This window comes from Uloborus diversus, chromosome 7, assembly GCF_026930045.1.
Source record: "Uloborus diversus isolate 005 chromosome 7, Udiv.v.3.1, whole genome shotgun sequence".
Lineage (NCBI taxonomy): Eukaryota > Metazoa > Arthropoda > Arachnida > Araneae > Uloboridae > Uloborus > Uloborus diversus.
In genome coordinates, this window is record NC_072737.1 from 132,264,288 (window position 1) to 132,291,605 (window position 27,318).

Consider the following 27,318-nt stretch of genomic DNA (forward strand, 5'->3'; position numbering starts at 1 on the left):
TGCTGAACTGTTTATACCCTTATACTATACATTGCTCTTTTGCCGTATTTAAAATCAAAATTTTTAGTTTACGTAATATATATACACGCAGGCTTCAAATACGTCAACAGATTGAGATTAACTCTCCATCAGAACTGGAGTTTTCAAATGATTTCTTCTAATCTTGTAAGAAAAAGTCTTCATTATCAAGATCTGTTTTGGTACCTAGATCTTCGCTAAAATCGTTATAGTTGCAGCTATGTCTAGCATATTTTTTGCGCGTAGTTGAGCACTTCAGTCCACGTTCAGACTTTTCAACATTCACTTTATTCAATGAACCCTTCAGAGTAAGCACAATATATGAGGCACAAAAAGTCTCCTGAAGCAGAAGGCTTGGCTTTTGCAATAGGACGCAGATGATATTTCTGTGGTGCTTTTTCCTCCTTTGTACTCATAAAAAATGACACTAGTTTTCTCATATTTACAAGTGACATATACACTGCATTGCTGACATATTTCCTTGAAGCTTGCAGATTATTATCGAAAAAAAAAGATACAAATACAAATGTGACGACCAGCAACAGGGTCTTGGCCCAGCTAGGCGGATCCTAGTCAGTTTATTAGTCCCCAATGGAGATTACTGACCCTCTTAAAGTTATCCTTCCCCTTGCTCGTTACCACCTCTTCCGGAAAGCTGTTCCAAGTGCCTACAACCCTACTAAAGTAGTAGTTTTTCCTTATTTCCAGGTTAGCCTGAGATTTGAATAGCTTAAAACAATGACCCCTTGTCCTACTTTCGGTGCAAAAATGTAATCCATTAACATCATTCATTTTGATGTCCCCTCTGATCCTCCTTTGCTCCAGGCTATACATATTAAGCCTGTTAAGTCTGGTATCATAATCTAAATCTGAAAGTCCCTTACTAGTCTAGTTTTCCTTCTTTGAACCCTTTCCAATACACAAATATCTTTCCTCAGATAAGGCGATCAAAACAGCACAACATACTCCAAATGGGGTCTTACTAAACTCCTATATAAAGCCAGAAGAATCTTCTTAGATTTATTTGAAATAGATCTATTGATAAATCCAAGCATTCTGTTGGCTTTGTTACTTGCAATGCTGCACTGTTGACTAAATTTGAAGTCCTGATTTATTAAGATACCCAGATCAATACCATTTTCTGCCTGACTAATGATTGAACCGCGTAAACGATAACTCGCTGACCTAAGTGCAGCACTTGACATTTCCCTACATTAACTGCCATACCCCACCTACTCGCCCACTTAGTAATATCATCTAAATCCTCTTGAAGCTGTTTTATCTGTTCTTCATTTTCTATAATCCCCATAAGCTCTAAAACTGAACCCCGCTTAAAACATCGCTCCATTTAGAATGATTTCCCCTCACAACTACTATTTGTTTCCTTCCAGTCAGCCAATTTCTAACCGAAAGTAAAAAAATTTCTCCTATTCCTATATCAGCTAATTTGCTAAGAAGAGCAATATGCGGTACCTTATTAAAAGCTTTTTGAAAATCAATATAAACAACATCTGCACACTTTTTGTTATCTAAAGCCGCGGTTACCTTGTCGTAGAAATGCGATAAAGTAGTAGCACACGATTTACCTTTCTTGAACCCATACTGCAAACTAGTCAACAGACAATTAGTCTCTAAGAAATTCATAATATTAATTTTGATCAAAGTTTCGAAAATCTTACAAACCACTGAAGTCAGACTTACAGGTCTATAATTCCAAGCATTACCTTTAGACCCTTTCTTGAAGAGCGGCGTTATGTTAGCCAGTTTCCAGTCCTCTGGTACTGTCCCTGAGTTATGAGAAGCATTGCAAATATTTCAAAAATAACATCCACCAATTCCTCTGCACATTCCACCAACATTTTTGGATAAATATTGTTTGGTCCCCGAGCTTTAGTTGCTTTAATTTTTTCAAATGAAATAGAACTTCCTCCCTGGAAAACACAAAATCCTCAAGCTGCATAATAGCTTGTGGTAATAGCTTGTATGTAATAGATGGAGAAGTATATTCCATCTATAACATATATGACACTAGCTGTTTGTTTTGCGACGGTGGATGGATCTTTTGCTTCAGGTAATAACACTTTGACAATACAGCATTTCTTTCCTTATGAAACCAGATTCATCCAATACTGATGGAGGATCGGCGCATAACTCGTACTAGAAGTTTTTAGCAATGTGTTAATCCATGCTTACTGTACAACCATTCGGTGTAAAAGATGGTTTGGATTTATACATCTTTACAGATAGTAACTACTCTCGTAACAGAAGCTAGAGACTAATAATTGATTTTTCTATCACCAATAATGAAATTTCAAGAATAGATGCATAATAATCATACTAGAACCTTCAATTTTCGCCCACTTCGGAGGCTAAAAGTACAGATGCATGGATCCAGAACCAGTTACCATGTCGCAATTGCGAGGGACCCCAAATGACCTAGGGACCCCGAAAAGGATCCAAAAAGGCATGCGAAAAATTGTTTCGTTGTTCTCTTTATTTTTAACTGTTGGAAGTAATCGCTTTCTCTAATGGTTTAAAAGGAAGAACTATGCCTATATTCCGTATTGGAAGAGACTTTAGTAGCTTCGAAATCTCTTCTTTAATCCACCATCGGACTCAGGAGAAAGCTTATTGCTGCTTGTAATATTTCATTGGATACTGAAAATCCACCCCCTACTCTATTTATAGAGCCGCAGTCTTGTTTATCAGACTTCACTACTTTTATCTACGCCTAGCTGTATGTGTGTCCCCATGTTTCGTATGAAACGTTATTAATTATTGTTTGTGTTCAGCTGTCTGAATCTCTGCTTTACACAACCTTTCAACAGTAACAGGCCCCAAAAATGCATTGCGGTGGATCCGCAAACCAATAAAACCGCCATTGTCCACAACTCGTGCCCGATATGCAACTAGTGTCACTCCAACTAGATGCCTATATGCAACTAGTGTGTAGTAGTGGTAGCTTATTCCGTAGACTCCAGACATTTTGCTTACTTAAATTTGTCTTATCTTGAGAATCCCCAGTTCTGTAGAGAATAATTTAGCAGTGTTCTAAATATGAATGCTTCTGATGTTTTTGAATCAACTCTATTTTTTCTTTACTATATAGAAAATAACATACAGAACTGATGAACTTGTTTATCTTATTTACTACAGAATTTATTGTTTATCTGTGATGAAAGGGTGATGCGTTATCGCATTAAATTAATTTTACTTTCGGAAACTTAATTTAGAACTCTATATTATGATATGACAGCGTTTAAGAAACAAACTGTTTCAAGTATGAAATCGCTCATGTTTTGTTTTAGCTAAGCTCAGTAAATGCTATTTGTGTGCACAATTATTTTCTACTAGTTGAGTAAAAAGTTTTATTTACTGATGGACTAATAGATTCAGAGTGAAAATGAATTTCGTCTTGCGTATTTGATTTATGAAAAAACATTTTTTTTAGTTAAGAAGTTACATAGTTTTTAACATTCAACTTTTACCTATTTGAAATACTAGTGTTGGCTTAAATAATTTTCTTAAAGCATGTTACACCATAAACGAACATATTTTTTTTTATTTGTTGTAAAAAAGAGAACTTCATCTTCTGCCATAAAAATATTTCTTTTCAAACTTAAATGTTTGTTCAGGAAAAGCATTTTATTATATTTTTAAAATATATTTGTAGAAACAAACTCAAAACTCAAAACACTCATAAAATTGCCTTAGAAAAATAAAAGTTGATTGCCTTAAGCCTTGCTCTATGTACTGACAAAAGTTAACATCGATCAGAAACAATGAACCTGAGTCCGCCTCCGGCTTTTATTTCATTTCGAATCATTGACTGCGTCCAACTTAAGGATTCAGCAATGGTAGAATATCATTTATTCGCAAGAGGCCACCGCAGCGAGGAGAAAGGAACACGACTTTTGCCATTGTTCCAGGAATAAATGTGACTCGCTTACATGGTGGTACATCTTTTATTAATCCCTTTACTCAGTTTCCACATCAGGGAAGCTTCTACGAGCATCATCAGAAAATGTAATTGTGTTCGGGATACATTATATCATAGCGACACTGGAGGATATGAAACTTTTGTTGGAGGATGAAAATTCTTAGATCAAAGTAAATGGTACCATTATCAATAAGAAAAAAAAAAAATTTTTTTTTTCAAAGTTTTTTATGAATTGATTTTTGAAAATGGCTCAAAGATTGTTTATTGGCATATGCGTTAAATTTATCTGAGGAGAAAGTGTTAATGTTTTGGCCTAACGCAGTCAAAAAGATTTATTTTTTTAGGGTTGATACCAGGGAATTTAACATAGTTACACAAATATTTTCCAAAAAAAAAAAAAAAAATCTGGCCTAAATAAGTAAGCACTTGAAATTAATTTATTTCTAAATTAAAAAAAAACTGCCTTCAAAAAACCACCAAGAATAAAAAAGCAAAAAATAAATCGTTACATTTACATGTGTTTTCCTACCCAAAATTATAAATCAAACTTATTTTGCAATTCTAGCGCAAAAACTAACAAAACTAAGCACCCAGTAATAACATAAAGTCAGATTTTAATTACTACGTATATGATAAATTATTTTAGTACATAATTACATCCGATTTCTTAATTTTTAATCACCTTCCGAAGTGGGTGCTTATTACAATCTTCTACCCAAACTTACGGACTAGGTTTCGTTTTAAAGACTATCTTCGTGTTTAGCCGAATTAATGTTTAATTCGGGATTTTTTAGGATTCTTTGCTATTCATATTTAGCAATTATTTTAGTTAAAATTAACAATCGGTGCCGTGAAAATTAATTATCCCAGCAAAAATTAAATATCGTCAAAACAAAGACAAAATATACGAAGTGAAACTACCGCCCACTGATAAACCACGTGACCTGTGACGCATCGTTACGCTCCGTCCACTACCGTGAGTATAATATTAACCTGGAGCCGTGAATATAGCTACAACGTGTAAAATTTTTCCCTCAATTTCTCCTGGACCGCTCATCAGATCCGGACCTGATGACCATGTGACTACCTGGAAAATATGGCCTTTTAATTAAAAAAAAAAATTCAAATCGGTCCTGGCGTCTTAGAGTAATCAGGGAACATATATAAAAAGATTCCGACGAAGTCCGAACCTCCTTTTTTGAAGTTGGTTAAAAGTAGGGAGAAGTGCGAAATGATGGGACAATTTCAACAAAAATGTTTTTTTCCAAATTATTGATTCATGAAGAACTTGGCATTGGATACATAGCAGTTGATCTAATTTTAAAAGATTTTCTTAGTTCGGCTGTAGTATACAAAACAAGGAGTTCCGTCCCGAATTAAAAGAGTCAACTTTCCTGCACATCAATATCAACTTTCTATTAACTGGTCATATTTTCAAAATTAGCTGACACTGCAAATTATTTCAAACATATAATTATTTTGATATTTGTAGCATTTTAAGCTGATTTCTAGAAATAAAATATGCCTCGCTTATCAAAAGAAATAAATGCCTGAAAAATAAATAAACGAACAAATAAAGTAGTACCTTTTAAACAAAGTAGGTAACATATTTTGTTCCATTTAGAAAAATCTTTATTCGCTTTCGAAAAGAAAAAAAAGAATTAAAAATAATAAGCTCATTAGAATAAATACAGTATATTAAAATTTCATAAAGTGAATGAGACACTTTTGTCTCAGAGTCCCAAAGACCCCTTCTAGCAGTGAAAAAGCAATTCTACATTAGTAAATAAAATCTCAAGATAACAAGAAAAAGCAAATATTCATAAGTTTTCAGACTATTATTTAACACTTATATGAAGCTTTAAGCCTTACATATGTTTTTTCTAAATAATTTTTTTAATAAATATAAACTGTAAGCGATGCAAATTCATCGCCACCTTTCTTTTTTCTAACTGAATATTCTTTAGTTAAGTTTTGTAAAAGCTCATGGAAAACAAGGAACAATCAGCAAAAAATAAAATCCAAGAAGTCATAGAAGAGTCAAAAATTCAAAAATACCGGAAAATCAACAGTAGCAAAAGGTCAAAAGGGTTGCAAAACACATCCAGCGGACTTTTACACTTAACTTCAGATCATTACCAATTTTTATTAATTAGGCGTATACAACTCTTCAATCACTTTCTCCTAAAACTCTGTTAAATAGAATATGATTATAATCATTATCATAAGAGCAGAACCTCATCAGATTTTTTTAGATGATGTGAATCTTTAGCGATTATGTGCTAAAAAACATTTTCAGTTTAGAAATTCCTATGCGTGAAGGAAAGAGTTGGAAGTTCAACTATTTGTTAAAGTTCCATATTTGTTTGTAAGGTGTTAAAGAGATAATAGTGCTAATTATTAAGACTACGATGTATACTAAAATCAATGAAATAAAGTATTTCATATCCTTCAGGAAAAAATATAGCAACTTTTGGTCCTTACTCCAGCAGTTTTCACTCTGAGAAAACAATGAACTTTTTATACCCTCGTTTTGGATTTTAAATCAAGTAACAGATATACTATGAATAAAACAAAAATATAGAATTTAAAAAGAACCTATTGTTTCCATTTTCTTTGCTTAAGTTTCTATCTCGCAGTACTAAAATATCAGCGGAATTAGTTTCAAAAAGTCACGCAAAATCAAGAAATATCAGGAAAATTAATTTTAAAAAATGTGTGTTAATCTTGTTACTAGATATTGAATTAGTGGAACATATTTTCAACTGAAATAACTTCGTGATATTTTTATTTTATAAATAACAAATTAATTCATTATTGTATAGGATTAGTTATGAGTAGCATAGTTTCAGCGAAATATTCATAACAAGACAGTTCATCCGCACTAATGCTCCCAGTAAGTCTAAATAATGACCGCCATGTTGCCATTTCTCAGGAACAAATTAACAATTCCATATAATTACAAAATCCTTAAAGTAGAGGCATAAAATTTAATTCGTTGGGATCTAAAAGATTTACCGCTCGGGGATTGGCTATCCCGCATGGAGAATTAATCGTTCATCATAAATCAATTTCAGTGCAGTGCAAATTTATTTTCATGCAACTAACCTTTTAATCTTGAACAAGTGATAAGTAAGCTTCCGGAAGCTTATATCGTTTAGTTTATTTCTGACACATTAAGGAAAAGTTTTCATGCGAACTCCATTATATGTAAGAGTTTTGAAATTAACAATTTATTTATTTATTTATTTTTAAGTTTCTAATGTCTTTTCTTACACGGGGAAGAACTAAACCCAAGAGAAAATCATTTTCCTTTTCTCCAAAATAAAGAAGTTTTTTCTTGATCTGCTTACTTATTTTTAAATAGTTTTAGAATCATATGCTAAGAAAGAGATACTAAAAACATACAGAAAGATAAAGAAAAAAAGATTGAGACAAATATGCATTCAATATTTTTGTTGTTTCATGGTCGAATAATCGAGCTGCGATTCATAAAACTTTTTTTACTCCACAAATTAGTAGGCATTGACAAAGTAGAAAACTCCGAAATCAATTTTGAGTAGTTCTGCCCTTTTTTCTTTAAAGAAATCGGTTGCAATATTACTTGATGCTTTTATCATTTATGAGGTGCTTAAACTCAAAGACAGTTACCTCAAAAACAAAAGTACACACTTCAATGGGAGTTGATAGTGCTCTGAATATTTCGCTTATTCATTGCAAAAACACTTCTGTACAAAAGTGCTCAAGAGATGGACCAAGGACTTAACTCGGAAAGCCCCCAATCCACCAAATAGGCTGTCTCACGATTTATGAAGGAGAATTATTTACATCTAGCCACTACTAAGGATAACTCACTAGTTCAGTCAGAATTTTCTTCGGGAATGAGTGGGAGTCATACGAAGTAAGAATTTTCTCCTGGGGGTGGTTGATTTTAACAGTACTTAAATAAATATACATTATCATACTAAGATTGGTAATAACGTTTAAAACTATGGACTCTGTGAGGGAATAAACACCAAAAAGTTCTGATTTAAAATTCCCAGGTGCATGATAATGATTGAAAATAGTGTCGGAAACACACACAATTTGAAACTGCCAATGTTGAATAACACTGGGGAAAAGTATATTACCCAATGTCTGTTGAATGAAATCTTTGATTCGTTTTGGAATAAAATACGCATGCCGTTTTCAAGACTGTATAGTTAGTTTTCTTCTACTATCACCACTTTTCTATTGGCTGACATAGATCTTTTTTGAAATTATTTTTTTTTATTTCAAAATATTATTGTTATTTGTGACATAAATTGATTCACTTTATTGCGATGGCAAAAATATTGAATTTTCAGTAACAAATGCATAATGCTTCCTTAATCATCAGTAGTTTAAAAAAATGTAGTTGTAGTAGTAATGTGTAATGCAATGTATGTAATTATTACTAACCTAAAAACCACATTTTTTGCCCGAATTTTTTTTTATGTCCTATATTTGTGAATTGGTCACTTTGATCCCTGTTTAACCTAAAATCTTGACATGATAGAGTAAAACAGAGATTATTTTTTTACTCAGAGGCCATTATGTAAGTCAAGAATAGGACATACGAGTAATAAAACCAAATTGCTGCTCTCTAATGTATAAAGTATGTATTTCCATAACCATGCCGCACTATTTCATTCCAGTAACGATTGTTTCCTCTACAGGTATGATCGTTCCCACCCATCCTGGCAGTACGAGTATGGCTACCCTGAGGAGGAGGACCCCCTGTACGACCCCGTGTATGACTACTCCCCCCTCGCGACCGATTCCGAGACGGACCTGGCGCCCATGCCCCTGCTGCCGGACATGCCCACCCGGTCGCGGAAGCTCCTGCAAGATCTGGGCAGCTCGCCCCTAGGCCCGCACTCCAGGCAATACCACCACTCCAGATCCGGTACGAGAAATTTACCTTTCCCTTCTTCCGGAGATTCCTGTCTGCCTCATTTTTTCTCCATATTTTTGCTTGACTTTGCTGCCATTGATGTTTTTATTCTCTCATTCCTTTGGATGTTTACCGATATCGAGTTTTCTTTCCCTTGTTGTATAAAATATGTGGCCAGAACGAAATCCGTTAATAAGCAACCTTGGGACTTCAATTATTTAATTTTGCAGTACTGCACTTAGTTATGACGCACTTAGATCTACAATAGTTTAATCTTGAACCTTACACACTTTTGCTTCTAGCTGTTTCAATGTCCAAAACATTTCATCGAAATAATCTTGAAAGTATTTCTTCTAAAGCATCAAATTTAAGCAAACATAAGTAAATTGTTTCAGGGGCAGTTTGTTGTGACAAATAATCTGAATTTTAAAAAAAGTCTGAAACAAACCCCATTACAATGAGTTTAATAAAAATATTTTAAGCACATCTCATTACTTTTCACTTGAGTAAAAGTTCTTTTAAAAAAAAAAAGCAGTTAAGAATCCATAAAGGAAAGTGTTTGCAAAATTCTTACTGTGATTACAGGCAAGAAACGGTGACCTTATCAGTAAGGCATCGAACTTGTGACCGGGGATCCCGGGTTCGATCCTAGCCAGACAAAGATCCACCGCTTTCATTTACGGTTACTGGAGGACGTTGAAGATATTCGTGGTCACAAAGTCCTTCGAGTGAAACGATACCTCTGGGAGTGCTGGACCAGGGATTGCTCGGTTTCTGATCTGGATCAAAATATCAGAGCTGTCATTAACCTGGACGGATGCAGAAAGTATTCAAGGAGGGGGCGATTGATTTCAGATACTTACCCTTTTCAAATTTGCAAACCTCTACCTACGAACATCATGAAAAATCGTCTTAAACTAAGTTTTTTTGGGGGGGGGGAGGACTTCTCTTTCTACAAATTTACAAAAGGAGTGAATAACGTCAACAGTGTCCTATACTTGCTTTTTTTTTTTTTTGGACTTCAATTTTAAAAAACTATCTAGAAGAGAGTCTCCCGAATCCCATCTAGTATCATCTAAGATCGTCTAAAATTTGAGGCTTTAGAATTTCGAAAAATTTCCTGTACAAAGTTCCGATTCCTATCACTAAAGTGTTAAGAGATGTGCCCCAATTACGTCTTTAAGACTATACATTTCGGGGAAAGTTCCGAGGGAGATTGCCTTCTTTTCGTACCATTGTTGAAAATCGTCTAAAATTACGTTTTTGGAACTTCAGTACCGAAAATATGCCGAAGGAGAGTTCTTGCATCTCGGCTCAAGGAGGGGGCGATCGCACCCATCGCCCCTTCCTTGTATCTGTCTTTGGCCTTTAGAGTATCTAACTAGTTAAACCACAAACAGTGGTGGACACGGGGAACCCTGGAGTGAAAAGTGTGATTACAGTCACTCATGGTAACGTTAAGCCAAAATTTCTCTATTTTAAACTGCAGTACGCATATTTTAATAGTGTTATTGTATTTTTTGTTATGACATGGAATAAAATCTCTTAATGTACTGGTATCGTATTTTTTTTTATAAAACGGGAAAAATTCCCGAAATGTTGTACAGTTGTCTAAAATTAAGATATCATGAAACGTTCTATCATTTATAGTATTACGTTGAATATTGCAGTAGGAAGAATAAAATTATTAAATGAGGGAGACGCAGTTTACTGTATGTATCATTTCTAACTTGTATATGTAAAATGAAACGCATAAAACGTATTTCATTACTTTTCCAGAAGAGTACAGCACAAGGCATTCTATTTTTTTTTTTTTTTTTTTTTTGATAAAATGTACTTAAAAAATGGAAAATGACGCAAAGTGGACGATATCGCTCAAAATTACCATAATAACTGAAATTCAAAACAAATTCTTTTATCACTTATTAAGAAAAAAAACCATCAAAACTGTTTAGCTATTATTTCTCAAAAGGAAAAAAAGATTATTGTAGAACGGGGCACGTTTACGCAGTGCCCTTTTTTTCAAAAAGAATTTTAACTGGAGAGACAAGAGTCATAACAGATTGGTGCTGCTCTCTAGCACATGTTCGCATAAGTTTTTGAGCATCAGTCGAGCTTCTTTCTAGCATGCAGAAATAAAAATCTGTTTTTTACCAAATTGAGTACATTTCGTGTTGAACGTTTTGAAGCTTATTGGGAACAAATAATACTTAGTTAAGAAAGAACAAATATATGAAATTTGGTAGAATTGTATCCTTTTTTGAGAATTATACTTGTATGAACTGAAATGTTATTAATTTTTTTCACGTTAAAAATAAATCCAAACTTGGCGACGGGGCAAGTTTACGCGTTGACGTCGGAGCACTTTTACGCATGTTCTTACGGTGTCTTACGCCTAAACGTGCCCTGACCTTTTTTCGCTCCGAACTGTCTCAAAACTTTTTAGTATTTTCAGGCAATTTAATTTTAAAAATCATCATTTAGTTTTAAATTGAGTTACAAATTCGTATCTTATAGGTTACAACCATGTAGTGCTGTCTTCACGCTCATTAAGCTTTTACTTTATACAATATACAGTCTGTAATAAATTTGCTTCATTTTAACGATGGTAAGACATTATGTTTAAAACACTAACAGAACCACGTTAGGTAGCAAAATAAATATGCGTAAACGTGCCCTGTGTCCGGGCAAAGTTTACGCAACCAATTTGGACTCAAAAATAATTTTTTTAGTGGTTAAAAACACAAACTGAGCAACAACTGAAAGTACAAATTTTGACTTAAACATAAAAATTGGAAAATTCATTGAAAAATATCCTCGTAAACATGCTCCGGTCTACCTTATGTTAAAATAGATACTAAAACCTTTGAGTTTTTCACATAACATGTCTTTGAGCTACAGTCTGTAATTTACGCTTTTGTTCAACAGCCAAACAATGACAATGGCTATGACAGTAAGAAACTAAAAGATGTAAATAGACTTTTTTAAAATTTGTCAATAAACGCGCGAAAATTCAAGGTGGCTTTTCATTGAAATTACGTTTGAAATCATACCTAAAAGCAACGCCAAACAAGGCTAGTAGCATCATCATTTGCTCCATAACAGATGAAAGTTTCCTTTACCATTCGTACTGGTTATCCCAAATTCTCTAATTCAACGCTTACAGCTCTATGCTTCCTGGTGTTTTTGTACTCAAATATATATATATATATATATATATATATATATATATATATATATATATATATATATATATATATATATATATATATATATATATATATATATATATATATATATATATATATATATATATATATATATTGGTTTGAAATTTATTACGAGTTACTATGAAGACATACACACTTAGCAATTAAAAAAGACGTTCTCAAATCATTCATAATTATGTCATCGGTTATCCTTCAGGTGGTGCTCCTCAGCCTTACGATGATTACGAAGGTCGGGGGGCCGTGGAGGATATGAGGCGCCAGCCCCCCTCTTCCCAGTCATCAGGGGACAGGCAGCAGTCCAGCCATCTACGAAAAGCTCAAGTAAGAACGTACGCAAATATTTTTTTTACTTCTCTGTGGACTTGTAGACATGATTTAGTATGCTCATAGATTGCTTAGCTTCTATTCTGTGTGCTTTGCTTGGCTCACTAACTGTTGAGTGTGGATTGTATGCCTGAACTGGAATCATATGTAACTAATCTTGCACAATGGAATTCCCTGCACCTTAAAGCATGCTTTAAGCACAAAGCACGAATTTGCCATATTTTAACTGATTGTTAGGCTGTCAGCCTATGTTTCTTCCATTTCAATTAGAAAATTTTACAAATAAATGCACTTATGTACATCAAGGAACAAATTAAACTCTTCACTTTTTATTAAAGATGACTTTAATTACATAATTCGTGAAAATTTTAAATTATGTTCTCCGCCAACAAAGGGCAAGAGAAACAACACTAACATTTCACCATAAAAACTCAATTGTTCTATCTGACTTTATTTTGCTCACTTCTCATTCCCAAACTTACTTTGAAAGTGTATGGATAAATTGGTTGATCAGTCGAAACGTAATATTGAGTTAAATGAATCATATTTTGAATAAATATCAGATTTTTGACATGCTTATTTTGTTCTATCACTAAAAAGTTCTGCACATTTTAGATCACACTGTGTATTTACCATAACCAGTGAAGAGGGACCATTTTTTGATTTAAAGAAAAACAGTACACAATACAGGTTTGATGCTTCAATAACCTATGTATCTCAAAGCAACTATCGGAAAGGCGGGATTTTAGATCGGAATTTTTTAATTCCCGATTCGGGTGCATTACTATACGAGCGAAGGAAAGTTTTTACTTAGGAAACGAAGCATTTAAATTTCACATTACTTCCGTTGGGTAACAAGTATAATTTAGAATTTTTTTTTATTATTACGCATAAAAATGCGTACTCAGTGTTAGCCAAAAAATACTTCAACTATTGATGGATCACAGTACTTGAGTTTCATCATAAATGAATTCTGACCTTTTTAAAAACAGTTATTCATTATTTGCCTTTTAATAAATTTGCGCCTCTGTCAAAGTGTCATTGAGCATGGCTTTATTTGTCTAATCTAGCAATTTCAAGTAATCATAACTCATAACTTTTGTTAATCTTTCATGATAATGAGAATATGAAATATTTCCTGAAATCACTCAACTAGGAATGATATATTTATATGAGTGAAATTTTGATTGCTATTAGTGTTTTAATGAAAATGGTCAAGACAACCTAAAGCGGACACATATGGGTGATTCTCCAAAAACCTGAAACTTTCCGATCACGTTTTTTTTTTAAAATAACAATGCTGAAAAAAATTATGCTTACTATTTGCTAGGAACTTATCAAGAGAAAAATTGAGGGAAATCACTCTCACTATGTTACACCCTCAAAAGAGGGGTCAAACTTTCATACAGCAAGAGTCTGACTAGGAGCACCAGGAGAGTTACAAAATAAATTTCCTCATGGGTTATCTAAAATGTAATTATAGTAATAAAGAAATAACTGAAGCCTAAATCAGAGAATTGTGGTTATTAAATGACAAAACAAAATTTATGTAAAACCTCCCTCAACGAACACCCCCAATTTCTTCGAGTACAAACCCCACATACATTTTTAAACATTATTGACTTTAAATAGCTTACACTTCGAATAGCGGACATTCATTTCAACAAAAAAAAATCGATTGTTAATTTAAAACTTTCTTTAAGTTAGCCATACACAGTTAAGGTCCCTATATATATACGAGTCGACGCATCAGCTTAAGATCAGCCTTTTTGGATTGGAGCGCGTGTTTGAGTGGTTGCCTTTTCTGGCAAGTTATCGCGTTTGTTGAGTTTTCACTGGGAACAATTATTAGCAGCACATGAATTATTTATAAAATAGAATATTATTTTTGGCAAATTTGGCGAAACACGAAACTTTTCTTTGGTAACCGTAGCTCCGTAACAATGAAAAATCCGATCCAAAATGGCTAAAAAACTGATGCACCGGCCTATCTATATAGCGGCTCTATACACAGTATGATAAAATTTACTAAAAGAAAATTTAACTTCTCATTACCTGCAAATTGTTTTATAGTTCCGGAAATATAAACATAAAACAAAAAGGGAATCAGCAATATTAATAACACATATTTTACTTTTATTTTAAAAGCAACAACGAAATTTATAGCAACTTCACTAACCTATTCAAATAACATTTAGAAAAAAAATGTCTATTTAATAAATCTCTTTTGGAACGATTCGTCTGAACAACAACAAAAAAAAAAATATTAAATAAATAAGAATTATTCCACTGATACATTTTTTATTTATCGTTTGCCAAATTTAACTTCCTTTTTTCAATTAATCTTATTTTCCAACTATGGTATTTTAAATAAATCCTTAAATTCTACGGGATGCATTACCAGTACTTGATAAATAATGCTAGGAGAGAGATTTTTTTAGGACAAGAGTATGACACTTTTTTTAGGACAAAAGTATGAAATTTTCCTCTAATTTGCCTGTTGCGTAAGCTCCAGATTATAATTAAGGTAACTAATTATATTTTTCGATTCTAACCTCTTAACTCAACTACACACTATATGAGTAGAATTATTATTTTACTTTTATTTAGCACAGAAATGTTGTCCAGGAGAATGACAGCAAAAATGTTTCTTACCCGTTTTTGAACTTCAAAGTTTTAGTAACAACAGTAGACAAACCATATGGACTTAATACTCAAGGAATCTAACAAAATGGTGATAATAAACAGTGTTGTAGCACAGCAAAACAAAAATTCCCTTTTTAAATCTATAATAATTGAACTCATTCCTAGGACAGGAGAATGACATTAAACTTGGGGGAAAAGTTTAAAACGTTGTATGTTGATGATTAAAATAATTTAATTTATTTAAATAATACTATTTTATACCTTTTAATATACTTAGTTTTGTACTACAAATTGAATTTGTGAAATGTTGATATAAAATTTTCAAATAATTGAAGTTCATTTGAAAAAAGGCTGGGGACACGCCAAAAGTGTGACTTTCTGGTTATTTAAAAAGTTTTGTAGAAAAATCTAAATGAGTTATTGTTTTAATAAGAGTAGAATAACATCAAATAAGTTATTTATAACTATTTAAAAAATGAAAACGCTTTCTGAGTTAAATTATTTTTGTGTTAGGCTACTGGGACATAATATTGTTGGAATTTTGGAGAATCACCCATATGTACATGAAATTGCATATGCGTGTTTCTACATATTTTCACAGAGTAATACTCTTTTAATACTAGCATCAGCAATAACTTTTATTATAAAATAGAAATCTACCTAGTTGACTTTCTGATATTTTGCGATTTTATAGTTTAACTTTCAAATAGTTTTCTTAGATAAAATAAGTGATCAGTGTGTTGTGTAATTTTTAGCTGTTTTAAATGCTCAGATAAATCTGACGAAGTGGGTCTCTGAGGAACTTTATTTAAATATATAAAAAATGACATTGTTATCAGTTACAATTTTGATTTGCTATTGACAAAAATTCTGGCAATTTAACATCAATATATTTAATAAAGTAGGCAAAAACAATGCATTAAAGCTTTACAATAAACCATAATACGACACAAGAGAGTTGTTACTTTACAGACGATAACTTGTTGAAGTGAAGAAAAAAAATTACACTTAAACGATATTAAGAATTGAAAATAGATAATATATATGTATAAGTCAACGCATGAAACATGAGACCTTCTTTAGCTAATCGACAAAAAATTGAGTTAAGTCTGATGCGGGTTTGATATTGTGAAAGGGCGATTAATATGTTTTTATTAAGTGAGAGGCTATGATTACGTCTGATATACAAACGCGATGTTAGTGGACAGAAGAAAATGTAATGTTCCGGAGAACCTAATTCTCTGCAATTTTTAGCTGGCAGTTATTGGCTATGTTCAAGTATGCTCGTTAATACCTATGTTTCTAAATATTTTGGCTGAATGTAAACCAGACAATAAAGTCAAGACATCGTCGAAACTTAAATAATTTTAAATTTTAAGTCTTTCTTTTTTTTCTTTGCTTAAACATGTTCTTTTAATTTCTCAAAAAATAAATAAAAAGCATGACATTTTAATTCAAAAGTTTTCTTCAATATATTAGATATTTTAATGAAAAATAAAAATAATTTATTTCATTTTTTAGATGCAGTAGTTACAAATGTAGCAGTGGCATACCTAGCAAGGGTGACACCTGGGGCGATACTTTTTGGTATCACCCCCCCCCCCCTCCCACAAACCCAAAAGAAAAAAATATATAATTTTATTTAAAAACATGAAATTAGTGCAATTTTCAGGAAACAACAACATTTGTGAAAGAACGAATTTTTAAATGGGCTAATGTATAAAAAATAAAAATGGGATTCCGGGGGCCGCTGTCCGGAAAATTTTCAAATTTGTAGTCTTAAAAATGTATTTTAGCTTTATATTTGCCAAAAACTTGCAATTCCACTTTGAGTGTCACCCACCCCCCTCTCCCCGGACGGGTGATACCCGGAGCATATGGACTGATTTAAGTCATTATATTAAGTTAAAACTTTCAAGTATCGAAAACAGTCTACCAATGGTGGTCTAAAAACAGGCTAAGCCCTTTTTTGACTACGCAGTACTTTAAGTTTATGATGTACCAAACCACATTACTAAACAAACAAATATTTCAAGAAAGAAAGCCCATATAATCTACTTTAAGATAAAAACCACTTACTTCACTGTGTAAATTAGAAAGATATAAATTAACTTTCACACGCTTCGAAATGTTTTGAGTTCTTCAAAAGCGAGTATCTTTACTAATAATAAAGCTGAAAGTCTGTCTGGGTATCGAGATCTCTATGACGCGCATAGCGTCTAGACCGTTCGGCCGATTTTCATGAAATTTGGCACAGAATTAGTTTATAGCATGAGAGTGTGCCCCTAGAAGCAATTTTTCAGATATTTGATTTTGTTCTTTTTCAATTCCAATTTTAAGAACATTTTACCGAGCAAGTTATCATAACGTGGACGAATAAAGTACCAAATTATCATAACGTGGAACCGTAACATGGGCAAGCCATTTAACATAGCAAATTGGCGAAAAATTCATCATCCATCATTTGTAAATATACAGGCGAACCAAATGACCTTTTAATTTTCTACTACGGGCAAAGCCGTGCGGGTTTCTTATAAAACAGTTCCTGAAAAAGCACGTGCTTCAGCTATCGAGTTCATTTGCTCAGTACGCTTTTGCCTCTTCCTGTTGATTCCTTTGGTACAAATTTTGCGACTGCACACAACCGCTTTCCTCATTTTCAGCGGGTGGCCCGCATTCAGACCATGGCACATATTTAGACCAATTTCTCTACACACTCTATTGAAAAAATGGCAACCTTTTAACTACATTAAAATTGATGAATTCGTTCATATCCGGTTTTACGATTTTTCCAGTATAGTAAAGCAAAGTTCGTTAAAGCTTTTTAATTCTTCAAGTAACTTTCAGAAATGGAATCAAATGAAAAGTATGGGTGAAGTAAAATTTATAAATATTATAACTGACACAGCATTTATTTTCAATTCGCAACTCCAGCGCTCGAATACGCTACCTTGTGGTGATTAATAATACTAAAGAAAAATTTTGAAAAGAAAATAGAACCGACTTCAAAATTGCTCTAAAAAGTGAAAAATAATTTTATTCTTTAAACACCATCGATAATGCTTTTAAACATAATTTTTGAAGTTGGCGCAAAAACAAAACGTAAAATCCAGTGTAACCATGCTTCGTTCATATTTTTTTTCAGAAAAGCATCCAAAGTGACGAACGAAACATTTATATCGCTATTCAAATATGCTGTCATCAATGCATAATGTATGTGATAGTGAAGAAACTGGTCCTGGTTAAATTTATAGTTGTATTTGAGTTATGGCTGTGAATGATTTTATCTATCGTTTTTGCGCCAACTTCAAAAATTATGTTTAAAAGCATTATCGATGGTGTTTAAAGAATAAAATTATTTTTCACTTTTTAGAGCAATTTTGAAGTCGGTTCTATTTTCTTTTCAAAATTTTTTTATTTCATTCTTTTTAGTGTAAATGTAGATATTTCAGAAATAATAAGAAGTTACCATCACGATAATTCACATTTTTTCTTAAAAATGCTCCATACTAAAAAAAAAAAAAAACTATTGATACGCGTTAAACTTTAAGCGATTGGCACTAAAATCTTATCTTTGTTCCTCTCTGGAAATCATGCGTAGTTAATTTAATTATAACCATTTAAGTATTACGTTTTTCCTAACTAATCTACATTCCACAGCATCTAAGTTGCTCATGATGCAATTCTGTATTTTCTTACTTAGCCCCGATCATCTGTTATCGGCCTAGATGATAACGATAAAAATACTACAGAGTAGTTGAGTCAAACCTAATGCTTGCATTGTGAAGGCTAAGCAGATCCTAATCACTGCATCACCTCGCTTCCAGGTTAGGTTTCCCCCAACTATGAAGCAATAGCACTGAAGAAAGGAAGATTTTGATAATTCACATAGGGTTACTATAAATCAGCAGGGTTACTAAAATAAAATTATTTACGCCAAAAATGAGACGACAGCGTCAGATTCCCCATTATCGAAATATCCCTTGAAGAAATTTGATGCTTGCTTCAGAGAAGCCTTCATTCAAAATTATCATTACAATTACTATTAATGTTATAGGGCACCAAAGTTTTATAACAATGAGTTTCCTATTGTCGCGTAGATGAAGAAAGCGAAGACAATGTGAAAGCCAAATGAAGCGAATACTCGTTAGTCTCAACTCGAGATCTTTATTCAGAACCACGAATGAACGTTAAGGCCATGTCACACGTAACGAAATTCGCTCAACATACCCGTTCAACTTCAAGCTTTCATTCAACTTTCTCATGGAGAAGTTGAACAGGGTTGCCAGGCTCTCAAACGAAGGGTTGATCCTAAACGTGGCTTCTGTCTACCATTTTAGGCGAGTTAGCACAATGTACTCTGAGGAATGTTTTTTGGATTTAATGGGGTTTTTTTTCTCAATTTATTTCAAAGCTGTAAATAAATTACAGTTTTGAAAGTTGCAATCTCTCAAAATTATAAAAAAGGGATTTATAAACATCTTGATTTTACTAGCTCAATGCAGCGATAGCAGCCCTTTTACCTAATAACTATGAGTAAAGGCAGGCCTGGATCTATAAATTTTGATCCCCCCTCCTTCGATAAGAATTGAATAAAAACATGGAAGCTTTTCTTCACTTTTTTTAAAATTCAATATTATTATTTATTTATGTTTTACCTCGCTATTTTAATTTTCATACAAAGGTTTTTTCTTTTTTTGACGTATTTTGCTTTTGAGGGAGTTTGAAATTCTTCACTCCTGATTTTTCTTTTTCTCATTTTACGTATAAGTTCATTACAAAATCAATAGGTTATAAAAAAAAAAATTTACATTAAAAAATGTAAAGATGTGAAAAAATGTGAAGATGCAGAAAGATGAGTATGTTTTATTCATCTTTCTGGATCCAATAGCAAGGTTTTTTTTTTTTTTTTTGCAAATGTAGGTAACTCTTATGTGATTATTACGTTTTTTTCACTTTGATTAGTCTTGCTGCTTTTCATAATGTATTCAAAGGTGTTTTTGAATAATTTTATTTGAAAGGGACATTTTCGTGGCTCATGTTAAGGTAATTCTACGTATTATTTCACATTTGCTGATTTTCCAAAATAAATCTTTTTTTAATTATCCTGATAATTTACAGAAATGTCCCAAATGTGTTTGCAACGTTGAAGGGTTAAGTTTATTCGTTTATTTAAAAAGTTTTCCAATTTCTTGGGTCGTTGCCCCCCCCCCCCACCTGCGGGCATGCAGATCTGGACCTGAGTAAGAGTCGATATTTATAAATAACTTGTCTATTAATGTAAAAGCTGTGATTTTTAAACCATTAAACTTGTCTACCACTTTAAAATATGCGACAAAAATTTAATAACAGCAATTATAGATCAAGTAAATGGACATTTCCAAGTTATTACTTTTAAACACCTATCTGCCCAAAAACCTGACTAAAGAAATTGTATTTACTATAAAATTACTACAACAAATGATTCTCAGTTTAAAATACTTTGATTTCATACACCAAAGAAAACTTTTCGACTGTTTTAGATAAAAAAAATATATGTTTAGTAAAAAATAACAAACTGAATGTTGATTCAACAAGCTGCGTATCTGTAGAATGAGAGAGATGAATAAAAGAGCTACTATTAGTATAGGATAAAAAGTTTTGGAAATAGCAGTATATTGAATAGTAACAATAATAATGATTATTTATTCCTTAAAGTTCTTAAAACTGAAAGTGCAAGGCAATGCATACATTTTTCTAGTTTAATTTGCAAACTTTAATAAAATTTGCATCTTTATTCAACATTTACATTTATTTCCACTCTAAATCTTTTCTCCTCAATGCATACAGTGTGAAAATACTAATTTCAAACCCTTTTGCACACCTTGTCCATTTCTAAGTTTGGAATGAATCAATTAAAAACTGGAGAATATCCTCTCTATTGATGCTGAACAGGGGTATATTGTTTTGTCTAAAACTTTCCCATCATACTTTTTCTGAGACATCCTGAATTTAGAGATAACCGCTACAAAAGCTATTAAAGTTGGTATTTAAGTTTTTAACACTTATGTCTTTGGTTGTATCAAGCAACTATTAGTTCCTCTATAAACAGAGAATATTTATATTAGAGGAAAAATTAAGAACATAAAAAGAAGTAAATAGCACCATTCAAAATACTTAGATATTAATATACTTAACTATTGAGTGCTGATCAACTTAGTTTCACTTTTACTCAAAAGAAAAGAGACATTTCATAAATCCTTTCCCAGAAAGACTTTTTGATTGATAAAATTAATTGTATCTAATTGATACAAATAAATTAAGGTATTAAAAAGTTTAAAACAAAACTACGTTGAAAACAAGATGTAACAGTTTTAATATCTATAACTACTTTTACAGTGTAACAAATGTCATGTCAAAAACTCAACCTCGTCTAAGTATTATTATTTTGCTATTGAATGTAGACCAAGTGTAGTTGTTAAAACAGAAATCTTTTTAGCAATGCACAAAAAGTGAAACGACAAAATTTTCTACTTTTATATATACATGCTACTGTTTTTATATGAAACCTCTGTACATGACCCGTTCTATTTTATCTTTTCAACACATGCACATGAAATTTATTACTTAAAAAAAATCAAAACTTAAATTTTTAAATAGTGAAGAGTATAAAGTACTTATTGCATAGTTTATAAGTTACATAGAACGTAAGAATACTAACTTTTCTACTGATTTAGGCAGGTTGGTACTACTTTTCATAGTTTGAAACATTGGACTTAAAATGGTTCTATTGATTAAATTGAATGCAGGTACATTCAATTAAATAAGAAATTGTGAGTTGTTTTATTTTTGTTCTCTGAGAAGAACAATGCTTCATAGATGTGTTTACAGAGCATACTGAAAAAACATTATCTTTTATAATCTATACCAAGAAAGGAAAAAAAAAATAGTTCATTTTTCTTAGTATTTAATTCTTTAGAGAAACTGACACATAAAATTTATACATTAACTTTATTTACAATAAGTTACATACACTCATATGTATTAATATATAATTTCAATTACATTTCAAAGTTCAACAATAATTAACTTCGGCCTGGTACAAAGTTTTTGACTGCAACCTCTATAACTGCATCTGTACACAATAACATGAAATTCTTTCTCCCATAATCTAAAATTATGAAAACAAATTAGACAAGTATATATAACATGAATATTATACAGGGAGGAGGACAAGCAAAGTACCCCTAGCTTTTATGAAATTAATGTATTACCGAAAAGTATAGGCATGGTAGGTGTGCTGTTTTTAAACAATCAACCAATTGCTTCACTTGAACGTAGTTGATGGATATTTTGATTTTCCGACCCAGGATCATGTGAGTTTACGCCACCGCCCAGGAGGACGAACATTCTCGCAGAGGTTGATTGTGTAAAATAGAGAGGGTCGGATATAAATAAAGTTGATTTCGGGAACAAGAACCAGTAGTAGGAGCAAGAAACCCAACGAGTAGGGTCCTAACACAGCTCGTCTTTGCGAAAAGCATAATTTGAATTCAATATGTCAAAATGCAATTTTTCATTTTATTTATTCATTTTGATGAAATATGCATACAGTATGCGTTTACCTCTTCTAGGGGCAGGGGAGGCAAATGTATGTACTAAATTAATATTAAAAGTAATATTCTAAAGAAGATCTGCAATAACAGCACACTGTCTGCGATATAAAGAAATAACTTCAAGTTTTAAAAAAAGCTACATTTTAAAGAACAAGCATTAATGCAGATGTATTACATTAGTTGAAAAGCTTTTTTAAAGGTTTTGTTTCAAGCATAAGTAGCTATTCAACCAATTTCAACTAAAAGTCTCTTCTCTGATTACTGTTCTTAGGAACATCAAGTAAAATTAAGTAAACATTTCAAGTCAGAAGAAAATTTATCAGCAGTAAGTTACCTCCCCTAACCCAGAGCTAAGTCAGAACCACATGTAATCTACCAGACAGCCCGGTTATCATATCCAGAGACTGCAGTTTCTTTCTTATGAGAACTCATCAGTCCGGAAGAGCGAATAACCGAGCTGGAGGCAGATGTCATCTCAACAATAACATCTGCCTCCAGTCTCTGGATGTGATGACCGGGTGTTTGGTATTTTACATGCAGAAGCAAACTTAAGCAAAAGATGATGAATTGTAGCACAAAAATTGTGTTATTATTAATAACAATTGATCTATGATGTGTATATACTTAAATGTTTCGGATACAGGAGCTAAACATTTATTTCATTTATTCATTTGTTTATTTTTTGTGCATATTTCTATTGCATGAATTTGATTTATTAAAGAGAACTTTTGTTGCTGTTAAATGTTTGGAAAGTGAAGCTTATCTATGAATTAATTTTTAACTTTGTGTATGTGCAATGCAATATATCAACTTTGATGCACTGTAACTCTGACTGTAACACTGTAACTCAGTTGAATCTCAGTCACCAAATTGTAATCACAGGTTCATATCATAAAAAGGTGCTACTTGTATTAATTTCATTTTTTTCCACTCGGTCCCTCTTGAAATATTTCGCTTTAAACTTTGCGAAAATGCAATATTTGACCAACTTTAATGCCCTATAACTCTAGTACCAGTTCAGTCTTAGACATCAAATTGTAATCATATTTTCATGTCAAAGGTGTTACCTGTATCAGTTTCATAATTTTTCACTCAGTCCCTTTTGAGATATTTGACTTTAAACTTATGCCAAAATTCGATTTTTTCCATTTTTTTGAAAAAGTTTGCAAAAAAAAAGGAAGAAGTTCTCAAGATTAAAATTTCTACAACAAGTAGTCCTATATTTTATCTAAACGATGAAAAAAATTAGAGCTGAGACTCTCCTCCTTTTACTAATTTTGTAGCACTAAAACTCGTATTTAATGATAATTTTCAGTTTCTAATTGTTAATTTTTTTCTTCACCTTTCTCACCATTTAAATAATATTTTGCAAGCAAATGGTATCTACGGTGTCCTTCTGGTGATGTAGGGTTTTGTTTTGTCCCGATAGCTGTAAAATTAACCGAGTTAGATGCATTTACGTAAAACTTGTTTTTGGTCCAAAAAACGGCAACTAAACGAACTTAAAATGGCGGGTTAAAAAAAAAGTACGAGCCTAAAAAGTTTTCTTTCAACACTTTTGAATTCACCTAGTAGTGAGAATTAACTAATAAAAAAATTAGGAAAATCAAAAATGCCGAGCAACATGGCCTGGGTGATTTCTACTGGATTGACCATTACCGTTGCTCTTACTTCAGATTATTTACAAACATTCATTGATTTGGCAAGATTACACACTACGAGATTGGCGAATTCGGCAAGGAAATTCTTACGACGACTTTAAACTAGAAATCGACCTTTTAACACAATAATAAGGTGGAGGTTTATGATACATTACGTTTTATATTTGTTTTTAACAAAAATATAGTAATAATAACTCACCTGAAGTTATTCTAGCAGTTTATTCCATTCCTTGCACGCGTTGTTGATGTTGTTACAGGCGGCCATGTTGTATTTTGACGTCACAGGTCAGAGGATTGCTTCCTCCTGATTGGCTGAAAGTTGAGGTTGATCCAACTTTTTTGTCGAGAAGATAAAAAGTTGAATGGAATACGTTCAACCTCGGAAAGCATAGCACACGGGGATTTTCCGGTCGGAATTCGCTCTCGCGGTTGAGTCGAACCGAAGTTGATCGTCAGGTTGAACGAATTTCGCTACGTGTGACATGGCCTTTACATCTCCTTATATACAACTTGAGAAAGTGCTGGAACTTTCCAGACTTGGAAAGATACAGAAATTAATAGAAGATTCGAGAAAATACGGGAAACAGTAGAAACGAAATTTTAGTAAAATACACTTTGTCCTAGTCGGGATTTGAACCCGGGTTGCTCATGTGGGAGGCGAGAATTCTACCACTGAGCCACCATTGTCCACGGATGAAAAGTGCGAACTTCGCTACAAAATCATTTAATAGGGAAATTGCATAAAATTTACTGTTTTTTGCCCATAACTTTTTTTCTAAAGAACAAATATGGTCAAACAAAGTAATGGGACCTAAGTTGAGCCATCCCCTATCCATTAAAAAAAGAATCATCAAAATCGGTTCACTAGGTGAGACGCTATGAGTGGACAAACAAAAAAAACATACATACGGTATGAATTGATAACCGCCTCCTTTTTGAAGTCGGTTAAAAATACGGGAAACAATAGAAACGAAATTTTAGTAAAATACACTTTGTCCTAGTTGTGATTTGAACCGGGGTTGCTCATGTGGGAGGCGAGAATTCTACCACTGAGCCACCGCTGTCCACGGATGAAAAGTGCGAACTTCGCTACAAAATCATTTAATAGGGAAATTGCATAAAATTTACTGTTTTTTGCCCATAACTTTTTTTCTAAAGAACAAATATGATCAAACAAAGTAATGGGACCTAAGTTGAGCCATCCCCTATCCATTAAAAAAAGAATCATCAAAATCGGTTCACTAGGTGAGACGCTATGAGTGGACAAACAAAAAAAAAAAAAAAACATACATACGGTATGAATTGATAACCGCCTCCTTTTTGAAGTCGGTTAAAAAAGGTAAAACATTCCATTCCACGTGTTTTCATTGGGGTAAACTGCAGGCTTCAGACAGTTTATGGTGTAATGCAATTTCAGAAGAATAGAAAAGAAAGCTTCCCACAAACACGATGAAAAATTACTGTCATTCACTTAGCGTCAAAGAAAGTTATAAGCTACGATATGCGTTTGTTTTACCTTTTTCATTCGCCATTACACGTGGTTGCAGTGCCCCCTATAGTTTGTTGGAGTTGCGAATAAGAATATTTGTATTGCAAAGAAAAGCAAAGATTTGTAAAATGAGCTCCTAACGAGTTTATGCTTACTATAAGTCCGGGATTAGCCCGAACAGTCATGGGTTTTTATTGTTGTCCTTGATTTTGTCAGAGGTGGCAAAAATATCCTGGATTTTGAGAATTTCAAGTCCGGCAAGGATTTTTTTTTTATAATAATGGACCTTTGTGTTGAATTGAAATAGCCTCATCTGATTTGAAGAGGGTGCTCAAATTACACTGCGCGGCAAATGAAAAAGACACTTGCTCATTCTTATGTAAAATGTAAAATGACTCCTGAATTCTACTATGGCCGCCGTTGTCCCTCACCCCTCACCAGCTTCTGGTGATAGCTAATCAGATTGTTTTTTTTTTCAGTTTTAGAGTTTAATAGCCATTATTTGGGGGGGGGGGACGGAAGTATTATACTAACTGTTAACATCCTTCTGAGGGGCAGGAGTAATGAAAAGTTTAAAAAACTGAACATTGGTAGCAAGTTGGGAGACTCATGGGGATAGCTTTCCCAATGCTGACAGGTTAAGTTTTCTCCAACTATAGCTTGCGGAAATATTACATTTTCATGTATGAAAACTTTTTGGAATTCTCTTTTCGTGCAGTCAAATTGTATGATTAAGGGGAACAAAGTGATTATGCTTTTTTCTAAACTTCAAGATTTCCTGTAATAGGTCATTCCACGGAAAACGGTCATTTTGTCCCGAACGTGATGCCTCATATATGTCATTAAAAATAACTTTCAAAATATTAATGAACAAATTTTTTCTGCTTAACAAATTACAAACTTATGTGATATCTTAAGCAGAATAATTCTTCATTACGATTTAACATCATTAATTTTTAATGAAATATATAGAATGTCACGTACGGGACAAGAGGTTGATTTTTCATGGAATGACCCTTATACAAATTGAGGATCATGTAAAAGAAGGCACATTATCTTGGTATAAATATCGTACCTTGAGCTCTTACGTAACATACGTAATAAATTTCGAAAGAATATGTTTAAAATAAATTGACCTGTATTTTCTTGAGAACTTGACAAAAGATTACAGAAGTTTTTTCTGAAAAAGTTGATCCGAAGGTAAAATACTTTACCACTTACCGTCTTCTCCGTATATACTTTGTGAACTTGTTTTGTCGCTAAATTGAATAGAATAAAAACTATCTTTCTCTCCGCAGAACTCAAAAACCAGTCAGAAGTACGACTTTCCTGTAAAAAGAATTTTGCTCACTAGAGACCCAAAGGACCGTTCAGTTAGTGGTAAGTAATGTCTTATGACAGTACTGAATGGAATATCGTATTTCCTAAGATGACGAGTCGTTTCCTTTATCGCTGTGCTTACTTTTTCTCGTGTCATCTGTATAATTTGCTATTATTTTA

At 32.8% G+C, this 27,318-nt stretch overlaps 1 protein-coding gene across 1 annotated transcript in view; it reads left to right on the forward strand.

Annotated features, from left to right (window-relative positions):
- Nucleotides 1-27,318, forward strand: part of LOC129226627 (uncharacterized) — a 351,739-nt gene that overhangs the window by 259,552 nt on the left and 64,869 nt on the right. The window contains exons 16-18 of the mRNA XM_054861257.1: nucleotides 8,656-8,885; nucleotides 12,300-12,424; nucleotides 27,117-27,198. Of these exons, the coding sequence (XP_054717232.1) occupies nucleotides 8,656-8,885; nucleotides 12,300-12,424; nucleotides 27,117-27,198 (437 nt within the window). The remainder of the gene's footprint in view (nucleotides 1-8,655; nucleotides 8,886-12,299; nucleotides 12,425-27,116; nucleotides 27,199-27,318) is intronic.